The sequence below is a fragment of the Manacus candei genome, unplaced genomic scaffold (assembly GCF_025592945.1).
Source record: "Manacus candei isolate 608988 ecotype Guabito, Panama unplaced genomic scaffold, ASM2559294v1 h1tg000014l, whole genome shotgun sequence".
Taxonomy (NCBI): domain Eukaryota; kingdom Metazoa; phylum Chordata; class Aves; order Passeriformes; family Pipridae; genus Manacus; species Manacus candei.
The window spans coordinates 76210115-76228913 of NW_026138062.1; the positions used below are offsets into that span (position 1 = coordinate 76210115).

Consider the following 18799-nt stretch of genomic DNA (forward strand, 5'->3'; position numbering starts at 1 on the left):
CTAGTGAGCCACAGCTCCACGTCTGGGATGCACAAAGTCACTCCTAGTAACACCAATGCTGTGGTATTCCCTTCCCTCTGGAGAGCTGCTAAAGTTATACATGGGGCAGGATCCAGGACCTTGGGCATAGAACAGTAACTTGTTTTTTCTCATTTGTAAAGTTCAGCAGCAAGAAAACACATTTGTTCAGTTTGACTACCCTGACAGGACAGAAGCTTCTCAGTAGAAGCTGTGTGTGGTGTTCCCAAAGGGGGAAGATTTTGCCCAAGAAAACCCCTCTCCTCTCAGATGCTGCCAACACTGGTGCTCCCCCAGCACCAGTTTTAATGTCAAAGTAACCCAAAAACCTCTGACTGGAGCCTGTATCTTCAATGCTCACTCAAGTGGGTTTTGATGAGTAGTGCAGTTACCTGACTATTAGAAATCAATAAAGTATTAAACTCACGTGACAGCAGAGCCAGGTACTCAATATACTTACCCCTTTTTTTGTCCATTTGAAAAGAAATATTTTACAGGAATGTGCTTGACACCTGCTAAAAACTATTGTTTAGTTTGTTTAAAAAAAGAAACCAACAAGCAAAATGTTCCTCCTAAAAATTTATACAGTTAAAATATACATGCTTTAGCATTTTACATTCAAGGTCTCCTAAGTACAAAAGCCTGCTTTGCTTTGTTATGTAACACTGAGACACCAAATATGATTTAGTCATTCTTCATTTAAAAAACTACAACTTTTTACACAGGCTTTTAAAATTTCATATGGAAAGCAAGTCACGTGCAGAACACTTGATGTACTGACTTACAAGGAAAAAAGCTAAACAAGTGCTTTAGTTGGAAAAATATATACATATATTTGAGGATCTGTTACTCAAACAGCAGATTTATGATAATTCTAGAATGCAAAATAGTAAGTGCAAGTAGATAGTTCTTTTTTTTAAATAGTACTATATAGAACTCCATTTCATACAAAAATAGACATCCATATATTTTATTTCTATGGCAGACTTGGGGTTATGTCTTTATTCGTTTGGGGGTGATCCTGTTTGAGTGCACAACTGAAATAGTTACAGCTTTTGGAATCTAAAATATCTTGCCTTTAGCTAACCTGAACTCCTTAAATAGTCCTAGACATACATACCCTGAATATACAAATATGAAAAAAAAAAAGGTATTTTCAATTAAGTAGGTAAGTGATGCCGAAACCAGTGATCTGAGGGATTTCTCATTAAACAACACTGGAATGCAGGCTGCCAGCACCTTTGAAAATACATGCCAGGGTGAGTTGTTTTCTGCAGGAAGACATGGTTTCAAGACCAAATGACATTGCATTAAATTAAGCTATGTACACTGAACCAAAATACATTTAAAATCGTTGCTGTGCTAAAAGCAGCTTTAGCCCTTGCAGAAGTGCAGCCTGACCCAGGGCCATTTATCCCTGGTTTGATACATGCACATATGGCTCCTGTTAAAGGTGATCTTCTGGGATAACTCACAATTGGGTAGTAAACAGGCCACGGGGCAGCAAAAACAGTTCCTGGATCTGGGAATTTGGTACAGTGGAAATGAGGGAAGGCAAAGGCCGACCAGTAACACTGAGGGGGTGAGAGTCAGGCTTTCTCTATCACCCCATTTCACATGCTGAGCTGGAATTCCAATTCAAACTTGTCTTTATGAACAAAATAAATTGCATCTGAGCAAGATTTGAGCTTCAGGACTGCCTGGAGTTTAAAGAGTTTCGCTTGGGACGTGAAAGTCCAACTCCCCTTCTTTCAAGCTCACCAGTGCATTCATTCCTCGAGGAGCTTCCATCAGTGTGAGGAAGGTAAAGACAACATCTCTGAAGAGCCTTTCCCATGTTATCTCTTGCAGTTCCTATACTGCAAAACCTATGTCTAGTCTTTTATACTTTTATACCTTTCATACTGCAGATGAAGAATAATAAGTGACTTTCATAGGAGCAGCCTCCGAAAAATCAACTTCCCTGCAGAGAGACATTGGATCAACATCCCCTCCTCCAGATTTGTGCAAAATTCAGTTCTTCAAAGAGTTGGTGCTTGGTATGAAGGAAAGTAGAGAGGAGTTGCTGCTTATGGTGTCAGTGGTGTGTGACTTCAGTAGCTGGGGTCTTGTTTTCCCCCTCTAAGATGTTAATAACCCACAGAAGGTCCATCTGTGGGGTGGGTTTTACAATATTTCTATATCCCATTTCTGTGAAGGTCTGTCTTCTACTGGCTGATTCATAATGATGTGGTTCTTGTCGTAATAATTTCCTCCTTAAAAACAAAAGAAAGTCATGAAGGAAATTTTTTTTAAAAGAAATGCTCATAAAAATCTATGGATAATATTTAGGAAGTATGATTAAGTAGGAAAATTAGCTGAAAAACAGAAATTCCATGAGGTGTCTGTAATTGAGCAACGACAATTTTAACCAGCCTTCTTTTTTAAACTCCTTTTCACTTTTTGAGCCACAGCTGTTCTGTGGTTGCTTCTTGACCATTTTGTCTTTAACTTGCATTCCTTGCCACCAGCACTCTTAACTCTCTGAAGTACAGTAGTTGATTTGATCAAAATAAACCTCTGGAATCAAAAGAGAAAGGTTCCTCCCTGCCCTGTTGTCCCACTGACAAGCAACTGGACATAAACCTAACAGGAAACCTTAAATACAAAAAAAAAAAAATGGGATATGGCAATTAACCCTAATCAAAAAACATACCTAAAACATGTGAGAGGTTTAGGGATTGTTTGTTTTTTAAATACCTTTAATATCAAGGACCAGTTGTTCACTGAGGTATGAACTGATGGTTCCATCCTCGTTGAGTCTCCACTTTTGTCTGTCCTTCCCATGCTCTGCCCAGAGGGCAACTTTGGCCCCAGGCACGTCTCTGCCACCGATGACATCTAGACAGGCATTGTTGGCCTAAGGAACAAGAAGAGAGGTGAGATCCAGGCCACAAATCCTCAGTTTTGTGCCTGATTTGTTTCAGGCACTGAGCATATGTCAGGAAATGGTGCTGCAGTTGGTAAGAAGGAGTGAGGACAAGTGAGGAGCAGATTATGCAGCAACTGATCAGCTGCCTGATCAAAGACATTGTCTCTGCTACTCCAGGTTTTTATGTTATCAGCTTTTTATGTTAAATTATCAGCCTTTTTTATACCAAGAGCAGACTATCAAGGGCAGCATTAATAGAAAATCACTTACTCCGTTCACACATTACTTTTCAGATAAATTCTTTACTCTTTAAAGTTTTAAACTTAAACTTGCGACTTTAGACAAAACCAGGTTTCTACTGGTTTCTACTTCCAGGAGCATCAGTCCCATTAGACAGATGTGAGAAGTAGCCCAACTTGCCCAAGCAGACAGATCAAAGTGACCTATACATAGTAAGAAGATGTAGTTTTTTTACGAGTTTTGGTTTAAGAGAGAACAAAAGCCATCTGGGTGTTAGTGGTGGCCTAGAGTAAAAGCAAGAAGTGAAGGTCAGAGGAGAGCAGGGATACAACCCACCCACTTCCAGCACCTGGAAACTCACCCTGGACTTGAAGAGCCCCCTGCAGTAGTGCCAGACCTGGGTGTTCCTGCCGTTGTAGGGGGATGCACACACTGAGGTTGCTCTGACGTCTGCCAGGCTCCCAGCCACCGTCAGGTACCGCCCCTGGGCTCGGTTCCTCACCCTCAGGTACACTGCAGGCTGGGAGGGGGTGAGGGGAGCGGGTCACAACACAGAGATTGCCACAGCTGATGTGAGAGAACCTGCCCTCCACCTCACATCAGTTTTCTAAACAGTGTCCAATTTCCAGTATCAGAAGAAGATGCTCACTGATTTTTTTGTTAGAAATGTGCATGTGAAGCAGCAGCAAGCGGCTTTCACAGCTCTAAGCAGCAATGGCAGATAGGTTTTTTTAAGAAAAATGTATTTATGGCTATAGACCTAATTCCTGGGGTATGCAAACATGTCTAGTTCAGTGCATTTCAGTCATTCCAAGGCCAGGCAGTGGGCTGGACTCCACAGGCTTTTTATTCTTGGGACACAAAACTTACTGAGTTTCGTATCCAGTAACTTCAACCCCCGTTAACTGGAGTATATGGCAGACATAAACCACTTTTGAACATGCATTCTGCTTTTGAAAATACACAGAAAACAGGATACTGACTTGGCATCCCTGTTTACTCAGTTTACTCAAAAAATAAGAGGATTTTGTAGGGCTGTTATGGGGTTTGAGCTTTTGCTCTGTCATTCCCTGATTTCAGTGCAAATAAAGAGCAGGGAGTTACAAAGAGCAGCTCTGCTGGAACCCCAAACTCAAGCACAGTTTTTCTTCTGGGAGCTTTGAATGCCCTTTTTTCCATATTAAAACAAGCAGGCAGTAAAGCCTCTCTCCCACCAAGCATCCATAAACATAATGGGTATAGTTATTATTATAGTATAGTGTATATATTCCTTAAAAGGAATTATGAAGTCACTGAGCAAAGCCTGTCTCATTTTGCAAGGCTGGGCAGTGACAACACCTGCTTTGACTGGTCTGGAGCTTCTGTGTGTCACTGATGGCCTGCTGGGCCTTGGAAAGGCAGAGAAGCACAACTGTATCTCCTTTTCCTTGATTTAGGGACATTTATCTCAGTCTTGCTTCTCCATCTACCTTTTGCAAAGCTCCTAAGAATGTTGTGGTTTTGAGACCTGAACCTTTGAATTTGGTTGAACTTGGCATTACTTGGGGTGAGGCAGAGAGGGAAAACCTGGTGGGACTGCATGAACTTTGCCTGTTTTGGAAATCCAGGCTGCAGCACAATAAAATTTGCTCTTGCTTCCATTTATGTTAATTATGAAACAAGTCTGGAATTGGTTTTCTCATTTTATTGTTTTATGGCAAAAGTGTAAAAATAGAGCATCTCCAGGACATGCTAATGAGCAATACAGAAAAACAAAACTTGGCTCCAAGAAACCAGGAATTATTTCCCTTTAGGAGGCGAACATAGATCTCAATAACTGCCACAAGAGGAATTTTCTGCTTCAGTAATCTTCCAGTAGGTCCTTCTGGCTGTCACCATTTGGCCTGATTTAAGGAGTACAACACACACCACTGTACTTGCTGCTAGAGCTGATACTTTTGCACCAAATCCCTGACCAAAAACACCCCTGTCCTCACACAGTCTTACAGTACCTGCTTCATGGGACGAAGGGAGCCAATTACTTTCCAGCCACTGTGTTCATTCCAGTTTGAAATCTCACTGGGCTCCAGCAGAATCTGCCTTCCTAAAAAATTACATCCCTCGTACGCAATCCACCTGGAATACAGAGAACAGGACATGAAGGACCTCATGTTAACCACAGCAAACCCAAACTGCAGGTCAGGGCTGTGCTCCTGAAAACCCCAAACCTCTCCACAGTGGTGCTCATGTCAAACCTCTATTTCTGTGCTGCAAAATGCCACCCATGTCAGTGGTTTTACTGCCTTCTGTTGACGCTGAGACCTGTTTTCTGTTTTTTCTGCCTGAAATTTGTAAACTCCACTCCCCATCTCCCCCCCCCATTTTTTTCTCCACAAATAGGAGGACCCAGATGGGAATAATGCTGGTTTCAGCAGGCAGAGTTAAGAAATTAGGAAGCCACACACCAGGTGCAGCTTTGCCTGGTTGTACATATTAATTATGAGAGGATCTCGTCCTATGTTTTCATTACAGTTAAAGCTTTTTATAGCTATTCCACCTGTTTGAAAATAACAAGTGTTTACTCCAAAACCTACACCCTGCTGTAGCAGACTTCCCTGTAGTGAATATATCTGAGCTATGGGCACGGCTGAATCCCTCACCACTGGCACATACAGACCCCCTTGTTATCTGGGCATCTGCTCAGTAAATGCTGCTTACAAAGGGCAGCTTCAGGATCACAGATCCCCTCTGTTTGTATCAATAGCACATTGTTGTGCTGTCAGTGAATCCTAAACGACTCCTTAACTCCTCCTGACACAAAGCAAATGCTGGTTTCCCCGGTTACCTGTTTTGCAGGTCAGCTGCCAAGATCGTGAGGGGTGGGTGAGCTGCAAGTCAGTGAGAAAAGATCCACCGCGCTCACAGCACCTGGAATTTGCCTCTCCCATGGCACATAATTTGGAGGAACTCAACAGCCAGCCTTGCTCAGGGCTTCATGGAGCCGAAAGTGTGAACTGCCTTGCAATGAGGCTGTATCCCTTTCCTCAAATGAAGTCCCATCCCTCCTGACTAACAGGTATCCAGAGCAGCCTGACCACTACTCTGCGTTCTTTACCCTCCTAATCCATTCCTGACTTTTTTTCCTTGTAATGTTTTCTCTCAGGTCACTGAGAATTCATTTGTTAGCATTGTTCTTGGAGCACGGGACAGTCTCATTTGGAATGCAGTTTCAAAGCAGACAGTTATAGGAAACAGAGAGGGGAGAGACTGTCACAGTGATCACCAGATGAAGCCAGGTTGGGCTTTTGGCCTTCAGCAACTCAGACAGAACTCACCTCAGCTCTCACCAGGCTGTGCCTCCTGTCCCACATCTCAGAGTACCTCAGCAGCCTTTGCCAAGCCACAGCCCAGGCTTGTGCCATTGCTGAGGTGGCCAGTAAATCTTTGTTATTTGCCTAAAGCTGACAGCAGGCTTTGGGACAAGGAGCTAAAAAACCTCCAAATCCGCCTTCCTGAGCTCTTAATCACAGATATGGCAAACAAACCCACAGACTTCCCACGATCACCTGACACCTTTAGGCTGCCTATCTGCCACATGGGATGGGGACAGGCTGTGGGGGTCTGCTTCCTAGGGAGCATCACAAACAACTCAGAGGAAGCCCAGCCATTCTGCCCTGACCCTTCCCAAAGACAGGGAAGGAGCTGACCTGGCTTGGATGCACAGTAATGAGCAGAAAGATGCAGGAGGGGCTGCAGGGCTGCACTCACTCTCCTGTGCTTTCTTGCTATGTGGTCCTAAAGCCATCACCCTTCCTTTACAGCCAAATGCATGGGCAAAGGGATTTAATTTCCAGTTCCACACCCCTGATGAGAGGGCAGAGAAAACTCATAAAGGGATGTTTCCCAACAGGACGAACTTCAGACCTCAACATCTCCATAGAGGAATGGAGATTTACACACTCCCACCAGAAATCAGTCAGGTGTTCCTCCCAAAGAAGGCCTTTCCCCCTCCAGACTAACACAGATCAGGGGGAATGTGTGCACTTCTCAGCCAAAGAGCAGCTGTTTGCCACCCTCACCTGGGGCACCTCAAGACAACAGCAGCAGATCATCATTCACTCTATATTCCCAGCAAGGTTTCAGGATGGAAGGGGCAGATGTTAGGGACTAGAACTCATAGTGAATTGGCAAAGCTCTGTAGGGATGCTTATATTCATTATTCTCTCAAGAAAATTACAGCCTTGTCTGTGTGAAGAAGGTGGGAAACATAGGAAGTGTGTGTCACGTTAGAGGAACAGCAGTTTCCAGCCAGGATGAGACTCTGCAAATTGTTTGTTGCTGCTGTGGATGTGGAGGCTGAAAACCTGGTCAGAGACAGAACACTTGAGAGGTTTTCCAAAAGGTGAAGGGGCAACACGTGGAAGAGGTTAGAGAGTCACTCCTGCAGATGTAAAACAGTTTTCATAGAAGAACCTGGGTGTGTGTTCACACTCAGGGAGGAGGGTTAAACTAATAACAGAAGCAAATTACTGTTCCAGCTGTCAGATCCACCTTGAGCTTCTCTCAGAAGCTGCTGCCTCTTTGGCAGCCAGTCAGCACAACAAGCTTCACTGAACCAATGCAGTGGTTTAAATCACTGCAGTTTATAGCTGGTATTTTACAGCCAGTCAATAAAGGCAGTTTGAGTTTACACTATCTGTCTTTATAAGTCAGCAATCAAAACTTACTTTTGGCTCCTTGCTTGAACAACAGGCTCTATTGGTCATTACTGTACAGAGATGAAAGGACAATTCTTACAAGGGGAAATACACCCCCTGCCCAGAGTTTTTGTTCGATTTTGGGTCTTGATACAAGAAGTGTGTCTGGCATTCAACTGCATTTTAGAATTTTATATTGTCTCAAAGTTAGAATGTGAAACACCCTATGGACAGGGTGAGAAAATGCATGTTCAGTATTAGTCCCTACAGTGCAAAACTGACAGGAACATTTACTCCATACTTACAGTCCACTCCTCACCCACACAGACTGAGTGTAAAAATGAAGGTCCTCATTCAGAACAGAGCTGACAGGTTCACTGAAGTGCAGCTCTCTGCCCTTGCAGCATTCCAGGGTGAACAGACTGATGGAAGGTTCAGCAAAAACCTGGGGGAGGAGGAAGGAGAGAGGGAAAAATAAAAAAGCAAAGTTTTAGTAGGAATAGTCTAACTTCAGGTGTTAGACATGAGGCACACATTTGCCCACTTCAGTTGAACTTCCACGTGCTTTTGGGTCAGATCATGCTCCCTTTAACAAAGAAGGAAAAAAACCCCAAAGCACACAGAGCTGGGACACACAGCATTTATGAGTGGCTTTGTCACCAGAGTGTGGTGGCCCCACTGACACATGCCAAGCACAGTGAGTCACTTTGTGATGCAGAGAGGCCTCTGCATCTGAAAAAAATCATTTTGATCTGGTTTGTATCATCAGGGCCTAAGTTTTTGCTTTTCATAAATCCAGGTTATTTACTTACTGATGGAACACATCACCAGCAGTGCTCAGGGTGATCTGCAGATTGCACCTAAAGCAGTGATGCAAATAACAAGTAGAGTGTCCACAGACTTCAATTAGCAGTAGTTCACTGCAAAAATCTTAGAGAGCTACAAACTGCAAGAGGTTAAAAAGGTCAACTAAAAAGTTCTCAATGTTTTTAACAGGCATTCCTATTTTTCTCCTGACTATCCTGAGGAAACATCATAATTAGTAAACTCTTCAATCTCATGCAGAATTGAAACACTTTTTGCTTAATGTCCTTTTCTACAGTTGATAGATTGCCTATGAAAGCAAATAAAAGGATCAGTTAGCATGAAAATGTGGTCTAGCAATATGATCAGCAGAAAAACAGAGGAAATACTTAAATACATTAAGTCTGTGCCTTAGCACAAGGAACACTGGCACAATTCTTCAGCATTTTTAACCTAAAGCCATAAGGGGAGTATTGTAACCAAAAGCATAAGCCCTTGCAGGAGGAGGGAACAGGTCTGGGTAACCTCTGATCAGCCTCTCCAGGAAAGTCACCTTGTTCTTAGGAGAGGTTACCCTGAGATAGCTGGCTCAAGCAAAAGTTAGGATTTCTCTTGCAGCAAAGATATGGCCTCAGGTGGAAGGAATGAAGCAAAATCTTGAACTAAAGTTGACACAGGCACCGAGCAATTAAGAGAAATTAACTTTCATGTTTGAGGAGGCACATGTATTGTAGTGAAGTGTCTCTGAACAGCTCAGTGGTGATTCAGGACATACAAATTTACTTGACACTGACTCAGAGCACTTGGTATGTAGCTGGTTGGCCAGAATCTGCCTCAGAGAAGTTGTCTTCCTCTGCCAAGCAGTGCAGGGACAATCTAAGTCATGCAACACTGCAAGGACAGAGAGTTTGCTGAGATATTTTAAAGAAGACCCTGGGGATCATCAGAGGCATTTTTAAAGCTCACTGTACTCCTAAAAAACTAATGTTACAACCCAGAAAGAGATTAAAACCTGCAGTGTTCTTATTTTGGAATGTCAGTTCTTCCCAAGTGCCTTCTGCTGGATGGGGTGGGTCAAATTTACAATGTGTGACTAAGGGCTTACTTTGAAATCCAGACCAGCAGACAGGCAGCTCTTTCTCAGGTTGCCCTGCTCAGCAGGGCAGTACCATCACACTCCTGTTTGCAAGAGTCTTGGCACTGCCTTTCACCTGAGCAGATACCAGAAATGGTGTCCAGAACAGGTCCAACAGGGTCAATTTTCACAAGGGCATTACTGACCATGAGAAACACCCTTTGGCATCCATGTTGCCAGACATTGTTACCCAAGCCTAAATGTTTATCCTGCTGCTGCAATATTCAGTATGTCAAGAGACAGGGATGCTGTACTAGATGGACAAGTTATCTGATACAGTATATCCATTTATATGCTAAGAACCAGGACAGCACATTGGTGGAGTCAATTAAAATGACTCCAGAGTCAACTGAAATGACTCCAGCTGTCCTGGGGTGAGACTGTTTGACCTGAATGGCCTGGGAATGTCCTGTCCAGCTGCTCAGAGTCCCAGTGTGTCTGTAGGCAGCAGGCACTGTGTCCCTGGCACACACACAGCCCGTGACAAGGGCTGACACCACCTTCCCAGTGACACCTCAGGAGGACTCCACTGACCTGGCACAGACAGAAAACAGGCTGCTGTGTCAAGGACTGAGCTCTCACATTTCCATAACCATATACAGAGCAAGGAGCTGATTCCTCACTTTATGTATTCCCTTATACACCAACAGCTGGCAGCAGTGACTTGGCCTGGCTTTTTTCTCTGACTTTGTTTTTGTAGTTCCATGGAAACTACCAACAGCAAAAAACAAGGTTTAGAGGCCATGCTGTTATGCTTCCTACAGAGGCATCCTGCTCCCACCCTTCCCTGCAGAACACTGAGGAGCATTTTCACCCATTTTCAGGTGGAACTTTCACCACTGATAGGTAATTGTGAGGCTCAAAGGACCAGCTTTCTTCATGAAGGCCCAGTCCTGACAGACCAGGGATGACAGGGGCTCTCCAAGAGCCAGAGGAAGGGCAACTGGCAGAGAATACAAGAGGGGACAACCTCACTGCCTTAGGTGGACCCGAGTTTCCCATTTCAAAGGTGAGATAAAGTCATCCACGTTCCCTGGCAAGTCATTCCCATGTCTAGGTCAGGATTACCTCAGCTTCCTTTCAGAGTTATTTCAAGGAAAATAACCTGAAATGCCATCCTTTGGGAAAAACTTGCCAACTGTGAGAATGACAAAGCACTAAAGAATTACTTTATGTGTGGGGGAACTAAGTGCCTTTGCTTAAACAAGCACCAATAATATTTTAAGAGGTTTTGCTTGTTCTGTTTTTTAATGCCAGTGTCCAGGGAGAAACTTGAAGAGATTTAATATATTCAGAAGGCCAGTGATGAAGAAAGGTTATATTTACACAGCATTTCAAGATATGAGCAGCCTTGTGAACTGTTAAATACACTGATATTCTTTACTTAACAGGTGTGGTAGCCTGTGGCTCACACAGCACATGATGCAGTGGCAATGACACAGGTAAGCCATGGAAATCAACACACCAAAAATCTCTTGTGCAGTTCAACTCAGATCAGGCTTTCCCCTAATGATTTTTACCTTTTTTTTTTTTTAAATGGAGAGAAGCTGTGCACCACAAATTTTTCACAATTCAGAACAGATATTTATACTCTACTAGTTCAGAAAAAAACACAATGCAAGCCTGATGTGTTTGATATTAAACAAAGACCATTCAAGACGAGCTTCCTTTAAATGCCTTTTGCTTGCAGTGCAAAGCTTAGGTGCTTTGTAAAGCAGCAGTGTGCAGACACAAAGCAGCTGACCAAAGGGCACTGGAACTGAAAATCATTTGCACAGGTGAATTTGCACATGTGCCTGTAACAAAAACTATATATTTAGGTATGGATAACATATGGATAATTTTGCATTATGAATGCTGTGAAAACTATTACCAATAGAGCCCTTTTGAAAAGGGCTCAGCCAAAACATGTTTTTCCTCACATCTTTTTTTTGCAAAGTTAGATTTTGCAAACTTTGATGCCAAAGCACAATAATGCCAAAGAAAGAAGTCCATGGGGCCAGCCTAAAGCATGACTAACTCAATCATGGCACGGGTTGGTGCAGTTCCCCACTTCGTGTCTGTGCTGACCTGCTGCTCTGCAAACAGCATTTGCCAGAGTCTGAACTGGATGAGCCTCCACAGCTGTATTGCAACATCCATGGGAAAATCTTACACTTCAGCCTTGGCTAACTCATCATTTACAACTGTCTTTACTGCCTGGCTACTCCCTTCAGTGTGGGATGGATGCCTGGCTGAGGGAGAGGAACACAGTGCTGGACAACAGAACACGCACGGTCCAGTCCCAGCTACACAGAATGAATCATTGCCTGGACCTGGGAAACCAATTCATTCCTGTATCTGATTTCATTATTGGCCTCACAGGAATGCTGGGAAGATTGGTTAACACCTGCATTTAACTTAGAAAAAGAAAATCAATACAGAAATACAAGAACTGTCATAGTTGATCAGAACAAGAATAAGGAATGCCTCAAAAGAAAAGGGCAAAAAAGCAACCAAACAAAAAAAGCATTGCACAACCTACAACCTGGATCTCATTTTTGATTTTAGAAACATTGAGACTGGTTTAACTTAAGGACTGCTGTTAACACTTTAGAAGGAAAACTAAGTGCTCATTGCAACAATACTGAATATTCTTGTCCACGGAAATCACAGCAAATATGACGGGGAGTTTGACAATACAGCCTGTCTGAGAAAAGGTAGCACTAAAGCTCTCCATTGCAAGAACATAAGGGTCACTATCCCAGAAAAATAACCTCTTCAAGCAACAAACACTGGGTAAATTCCCCAATAAGCAACCATGGCCCTACAAATGGCACAGCTGACTTCACCCACTCTTTTGCTGCTTTCCTTTCCACGAACCCATGGAAACACAAAAGGCAAGTCCTTGCTGATGCAGGAATGGAAACCTGCAGTATTACACCACTATTTTTTCCTCACAGAATATCAAAACCAAAGGACATAACACACTCATTATCAAGGCACACATTTGCTGTGTTCCTTCTTTCTATCCTCTTGTTAACCTACAACTTTTCCTAAACACTCCAAGAAGGACAAAACAGATCGTTCTAAGTTTGAGCAAAATGGAACAGCAGGAAAAAAGAACAGCTAGGGCCTCCTGAAGATTTAGTTTGAGTATTATAGTCCTTGGAGAATAAGCATATAACATTTGTTATATTTGTTTGCAAACATTTTGTTTGCATGAAAGCTGCATTTTCCATAGAACAAACGATTCCCTCAAATCCTTTCCTCATCTTCAATTGGTTGATCTATTTTTGGAAAAAAAAAAAGTAAAGGCTTTGCAGAAGTTCTTCGCTGTTTCAAATGGATTAAGGCAGTGCTGTTTCCTTAGTCACAAAAATTCCACTGCCACCTTACAGTGCTGTTCCGTCAGGTCACAAAATCCCACCGATGCCGTGAGGGAGTACTGCAAATAAGGAATGTTAATCCTCAAATTCTGCTTCCAAAATGGAGCCCAGAAATCCTGCAGCAGCTGACATCTAAATAAGCCCCTCAAACTGTTACAGCTTTGAAGTGAAAACTCAGTAAGTTACACTTTACACTTCACTCAGCTGTACAAAAATCAAGGTAACATATAGTTAATTATCACTACAATCTTGCAAATTAGCAAGGGAATACCCAAATCCCATGCCCCCGTTTTTCTCCAGCCCATTTTGTTCTCCTATCGCAAAGAACTGGCTGATATAATCTACTTCTAAAACATACAGCTGGACCACACCTACACCACTGAACAGGCCTGGACTGTTCCCAAAGGCTGGTAATGAGCTGGCCTTTGTACTCCTAAAAGCATATTATTTTTCCCCTTTGCCAGTGCCACACATGGACCTCTTCTCCTGGTGAACATCTGGGATGCAGAAACCTCACGCACAGCAATGCATGGCTCCCCACCACAGTGCGGGAGTCCTTCACAGACACGCAGCAAATTCATCTCACTGAAAAGTGGAGTAGGAGACAATGCACATTCAGGGCTTGGTGTTGGGGTTACAGGTTCTCCCTCTCACACATAAGCAACCGAGAGACACACCTTAGGTCTGCTAATTGAAAGCCGAATAATGGAAGGGGTTCCCAGGGCCACAAAAGAATTCAATAAAGCTACACAACAGCTCCACTTGGGAATAGCATTGCTTCTCTCTTGAATGAGCTAACAGAAATATGCTGTAATAAAGAGGGCTCTGTTCCAGGAACAGTGTTTTGTGGACAATGCACAGAATGAGCCGCGGCTGTTCCTGACCACGGATGGAACCCACTGCTCCGTGCCCGGCATCACGTCGGTGCCACACAAAGCCTGGGAGCCCTGACCTGGGGGATCTGCACTCACAGTGACTTCGGGGCCACTGAGGGCACTGCTATTTGTGAAACAGGTGGGGTTCAACAGCGTTTTATGCTGTGTAGTGCCCTGATTTTGTGAAACACGAGGGCTCCTATTTGAGAGAGAGGAACTGAGCTAAGAGGTGCAAGCCTCTCACAAGGCAGAGGAAGACATGTGAGCTTCCCACACACAGCCTGCCAAACACACTTCTTCCAGGGCCTGGCCCTCAGTAATCAAGGGCTGCCAGCAGTTTCCTACTATGCCAAACTGCATAGTTACTTCCCTGTGAGATTACAGGCTGGGGGATTGGATGAGACCTACTATTCCATGTTAATACTTCACTCTGATTTAGCACAGCAGTGTCCAAAAGCCCAACTTAAAAACCAGGCTCTCAGCAGGTGAGGTGGGAAGCTATAGCTCCACTGAAGTCACTGTATCTGTGTAGTCTAGTGAAAAGTCCAGCTCTCAAGCTCAAATTGTACATCCTTCCCACCATGCCCGTGGCTTTTGGTGGTTAGGTTTGCTTGGTGGGGTTTTTTTTGGTATCTTTTTTTTTTGCTTGCTTTGTTTGCTTGTTTGTTTTCTGGGGGGTTGGGTTTTTTTTTTTTGCTTTTGTTTTAAAAATCTGTTCACAAATGAAAAAAAAAGACTTCATATGTGAAAAAAAACCCCTGAATTGAGTAATCTCTGAAGTGCAGCTTCATGAGGGTTACACTGAAGGACACATGTCACATAGGTTGAGTTCGTGTTCTGTGATCAGGGGAGGACGAAGAGTTTTGGAGAAGTTGGTGGCAATTGCTAGAGAGAGGTGGGCAGAGAAGCCACTTCAATTGCAAGAGTGAAGCTCATGGAGGACCTTGGTGGAGCAGAAATCCACCTGCAGTCCATGGAGGGCCCCACACCAGAGCAGGTGGATGCCCAGAGGAGGCTGTGATCCTGTGGGAAGCCCAGGCTAGAGCAGGCTCCTGGCAGGACCTGTGCCCCCATGGAGAGAAGAGCTCATCCTGGAGTAGGTTTTGCTGGGAGGACCCTGTGGAAGGGACCCACACTGGAGCAGTCTGTGAAGAACTGCAGCCCAAGGAAGGACTGACACTGGAGAAGTTGATGGACTGTATCCTGTGGGAAAGACTCCCAGCTGGAGCAGGGGAAGAGTGTGAGGGGTCCTCCTCCTGAGGGGGAAGGAGTTGCAGCAACATGTGATGAACTGACTGCAGCCCCCATTCTCTGTCCCCTGAGTTGCTGTGGGGAGGAGGCAGAGAAAATCAGGAGTAAGGTTAAGCCAGGGAAGAAGGGAGGGGTGGAAGGAGGGCGTTTTTGAGATTTAGTTTTATTTCTCATTGTCCTACTCTGATTTGATTGGTAACAAATTAATTTCCCCAAGCTCAGACTGTTTTGCCTGTGATGGTAACTGCTGAGTGATCTCTTCCTGCCCTTACCTCAACCCACGAGTCTTTTGCTGTATTTTCTCTCCCCTGTCCAGCTGAGGAGGGATAAGGATAAAGTGGCCTTGGGGGCACCCAGTGCCCATCCAGGGTGAACCTGCCACAGGACCAGTGAGAAAAATGTTAACCAGTGCAACTTGTACAAAACAGAGCAATTTTGAGCCCAGAACACCCAAGAGCACACACCTACAAGTGACCACGTGCATGAGTGCACGCAGCCCAACTTGTTCTGAACCCAGAAAATCCTGTAAGCCAAGAAAACAAACTTCACTCTTTCCTCTATATACCACAAGCACTCGTTTGAGACATCTGACTAGGAAAAGAGTTCTAAAATGTTATTATTTTTTTCCCAATAGAGCCCTTACATATTGAATAGGCTTGAGGGATTTGATTGTAGCAGCCGGGCAGCCACAGGAACTGAGGTCAACGTAGAGCCCTTCTTCCAGTACACAGTGATTGTCAGTGATTTCCCCTTCGTAACACAGGAGCCAACTGCAAGAATAATGAAACAGAAAAGATAAGCTGCTCGAGCTGCTTATTAACAGCAAGTTTTTTTCAAGACTTAAGATTTGCTAAGGACACAAAGAATAAAAAATTTCTCTGTTCTTGTCAAGCTTAAAAGTAAGGTGACTTCAAAGGCTACGCTATGAAGCAACCCAAAGCAGCAAAATCACATCATGTGGTACAGAAACCTCAGTTCCAGAGTCAAACGATGCGAGGGGAATGCAGACACTTCTACTGTACCAAGTTCTCAAAATCTGGAATAAATTCTAATTGGAGTTTAAAAAAGAATCACAGTAACTGTGCAAACTTCCCACAGGGATAGCAAAATGCATTCTACCCAAAGCAAGGACAGGATGAGAGTTACTGAGATGCATTGCAAGACAAAGGCTCTAAGACACGATGGAATATGATGGGCATGTGTTACGTGTTTTCAGTTGCCTGAAATTTAGTAAGGTTTCTAAAAAAAAAAAAATTCATATCACTGAAAATGGTGGCATGTAAAACAACAGACTTACCATCCCTGAAGAACCTTAAAAGAACATGGTATGAATGATGTAAAATCAGAAACTTCTGCTGTGAAATCTATACATGCTCCTTGGAAATGTGTATTACTGAAAGCTTTGAGCTACAAGAACAAAACAAAACAAAAACAATGACTAGAAGGAAAATGAAGGCATTATCATTAATGTAAACAGAGAAAGCTGTACTCTAACAGAAGTATCCATTCAATTCATAAAGACACAATAAACAGAATGACTTCTCATTTAAGGAATCTTTTACATTTCTATTGCTGCTTTATTTCTAGAAAGATCAAGTAATTTATCATCTCTGGGACTGGTACAGGATGCTCCCCAGTGATGCTAGGGCAGGCAGTGTTATCAAGTGTTAAAAGTTCCACTGCAGCAGGAGAGGGCCCAGCAAAAGGAGAAGGACAGGACTGAAGGCTGTTCTCATCCACATGAAGGACCCCTGAGCTGCAGTTAAATCCCACTGCAGCTCAGCAATCCAGTGTGCAGAACAAGATGGGGAAGCAATGGTCAAAAGACACGGATCTACTGGTGACAAAGTGCCTTGAAAACTTCTGTGACCACAGTGATAGCAGGTAGTTTTTAATTTCAGAATTCCTGACGGAACTGGGAACTCATGAAAACAGCTCGGCTGAACTTCAGATGTCATGGTGAAGAACTACAAGTCACACTGGACCACACCCCACCAGTAAGACATGACCAATTCACCCTGAAAAGCAACAAGGCTGAAAGTGCTGCAGTAAAAGGAAAGAGGAAAACAGAAAAAAAAAATAAAAGAAAAAACCTAGTATGATATAGGCTGTGATCTACAGCAAAGTCACCCAAAATTCTGCACCCTTGGGCTGCCACTGTGTAACTGAGATGAATTTCAATTTAAAGCCTGAAAGAGAGGCTGGAAAAGAATGAAAAATTTAACTGTATCAAGAGAATAGCTCATATTCTGTAATGGAAGAAAAACACGATGGCTGTTGCAAAAGCTACTTCCCCCTTCATGCCCCAAATTGGCCAAGCTTCCTGCCAAAGAAAAGAAATCAAATGCTTTTGCCAGTACAGATTGAGAAAGCCAAACACAAGTATCAGTAAATGATTTTATGGAAAAGCTCAATCTATGTTTTTAAAACAAATGAATATGTTTCCTGTTAGAAACAACAAGAAAGGCTTAACCTGGCCTTACATGCTGTAATTGCTAATTGGAGAACACAGATCAGCTACAATACAGTAAATAAAGTGTAACTGATTTTTCTGTAAATGCAATCACACTGCTATGTCACAAAACATCCATTTAAGCTGTAATTACATAGTATTTTCTACCCACTCATCTAAAAGCTCTTTACAAAAAGGAATATATATATATATATATATACACACACACACACCCCTTTCCTTCATAGGCCATGTGCTATGCAAGGTTTTTAAAAAAGATCCACAACTCATTTTAATATAGAATGTATCTAATAATAAGTGATGGTCTTAATTTGACAAAAGCTGGGGTGAAGCAGTGATTCCTCAGTGAAAACACTGAGCATCTGCAATTAGCCCCAGAGTGCAGCAACCTCTGGTTTGTCAGGGTTTGTACATCATTATATGAGGTTTTGCTTCCTAAAAGTTCAACACATTAAAATACAAATATAAGGTATCACAGCAATTATCTCTGCTTCCTAAATCATCTGTACAAGTCGGCTGCTACTGAAAGAGGCTTTGTTCTTGCTGGGCTAAACCAAGCTTCATTTTAATAAATAAAAGAAATGGCTTTGCAGAGTCAGTGATTTCAGACACTGTATGTCCATGGTTTATTAGGGAGCCTGGCAGGAGGAAAAGGTCAGGGGAGTTGCTGAGAAATTTAAGAAAATTTAGCTGCTTTTCAATTTCTGATGAGCAACCAAACACAGGAGTGAAAAGAAGACGCACTGTTGTAGACAGTGAAAACACTTCTCTTAGCTCAGATACATGCTTATTAAAAGTGGGAGAATGTATCATCATTGAAAATAATCAATATATGGCTTATACAAGGCTCAAACATCAGGATGTTTAAGGCCCTGCCAGCTCCTATGCACCATGCTTTGAAGTTCCAAACCAAAAGACTGCTGGATAGATGAAAGCTTTTATTTTACTCTGAATAGGAAATTCTTCATATTTATCCAAAAGACTGTCCTTTACTTATCATAAGTGATTAAATGTTTTCCCATAAAAACTTACTCAAATTATTTCCCCT

At 43.0% G+C, this 18799-nt stretch overlaps 1 protein-coding gene across 3 annotated transcripts in view; it reads right to left on the reverse strand.

The window, feature by feature from the left end:
- Positions 1-20: 20 nt before the first annotated feature.
- The window catches only part of CRYBG3 (crystallin beta-gamma domain containing 3), an 86573-nt gene continuing 67794 nt past the window's right edge, over positions 21-18799 (reverse strand). Inside the window, exons 16-22 of one of the 3 annotated variants that reach the window (XM_051781129.1) lie at positions 16576-16685; positions 15922-16048; positions 8151-8290; positions 5161-5284; positions 3531-3689; positions 2758-2917; positions 21-2273 (exon numbers count right to left, since the gene is read on the reverse strand). In XM_051781129.1, coding sequence (XP_051637089.1) covers positions 2185-2273; positions 2758-2917; positions 3531-3689; positions 5161-5284; positions 8151-8290; positions 15922-16048; positions 16576-16685 — 909 coding nt within the window. In that variant the 3' untranslated portion in view covers positions 21-2184. Of the gene's footprint in view, positions 2274-2757; positions 2918-3530; positions 3690-5160; positions 5285-8150; positions 8291-12747; positions 15654-15921; positions 16049-16575; positions 16686-18799 lie in introns of those variants that run through there. The other 2 variants (XM_051781130.1, XR_007903434.1) reach the window with 2 other exon arrangements.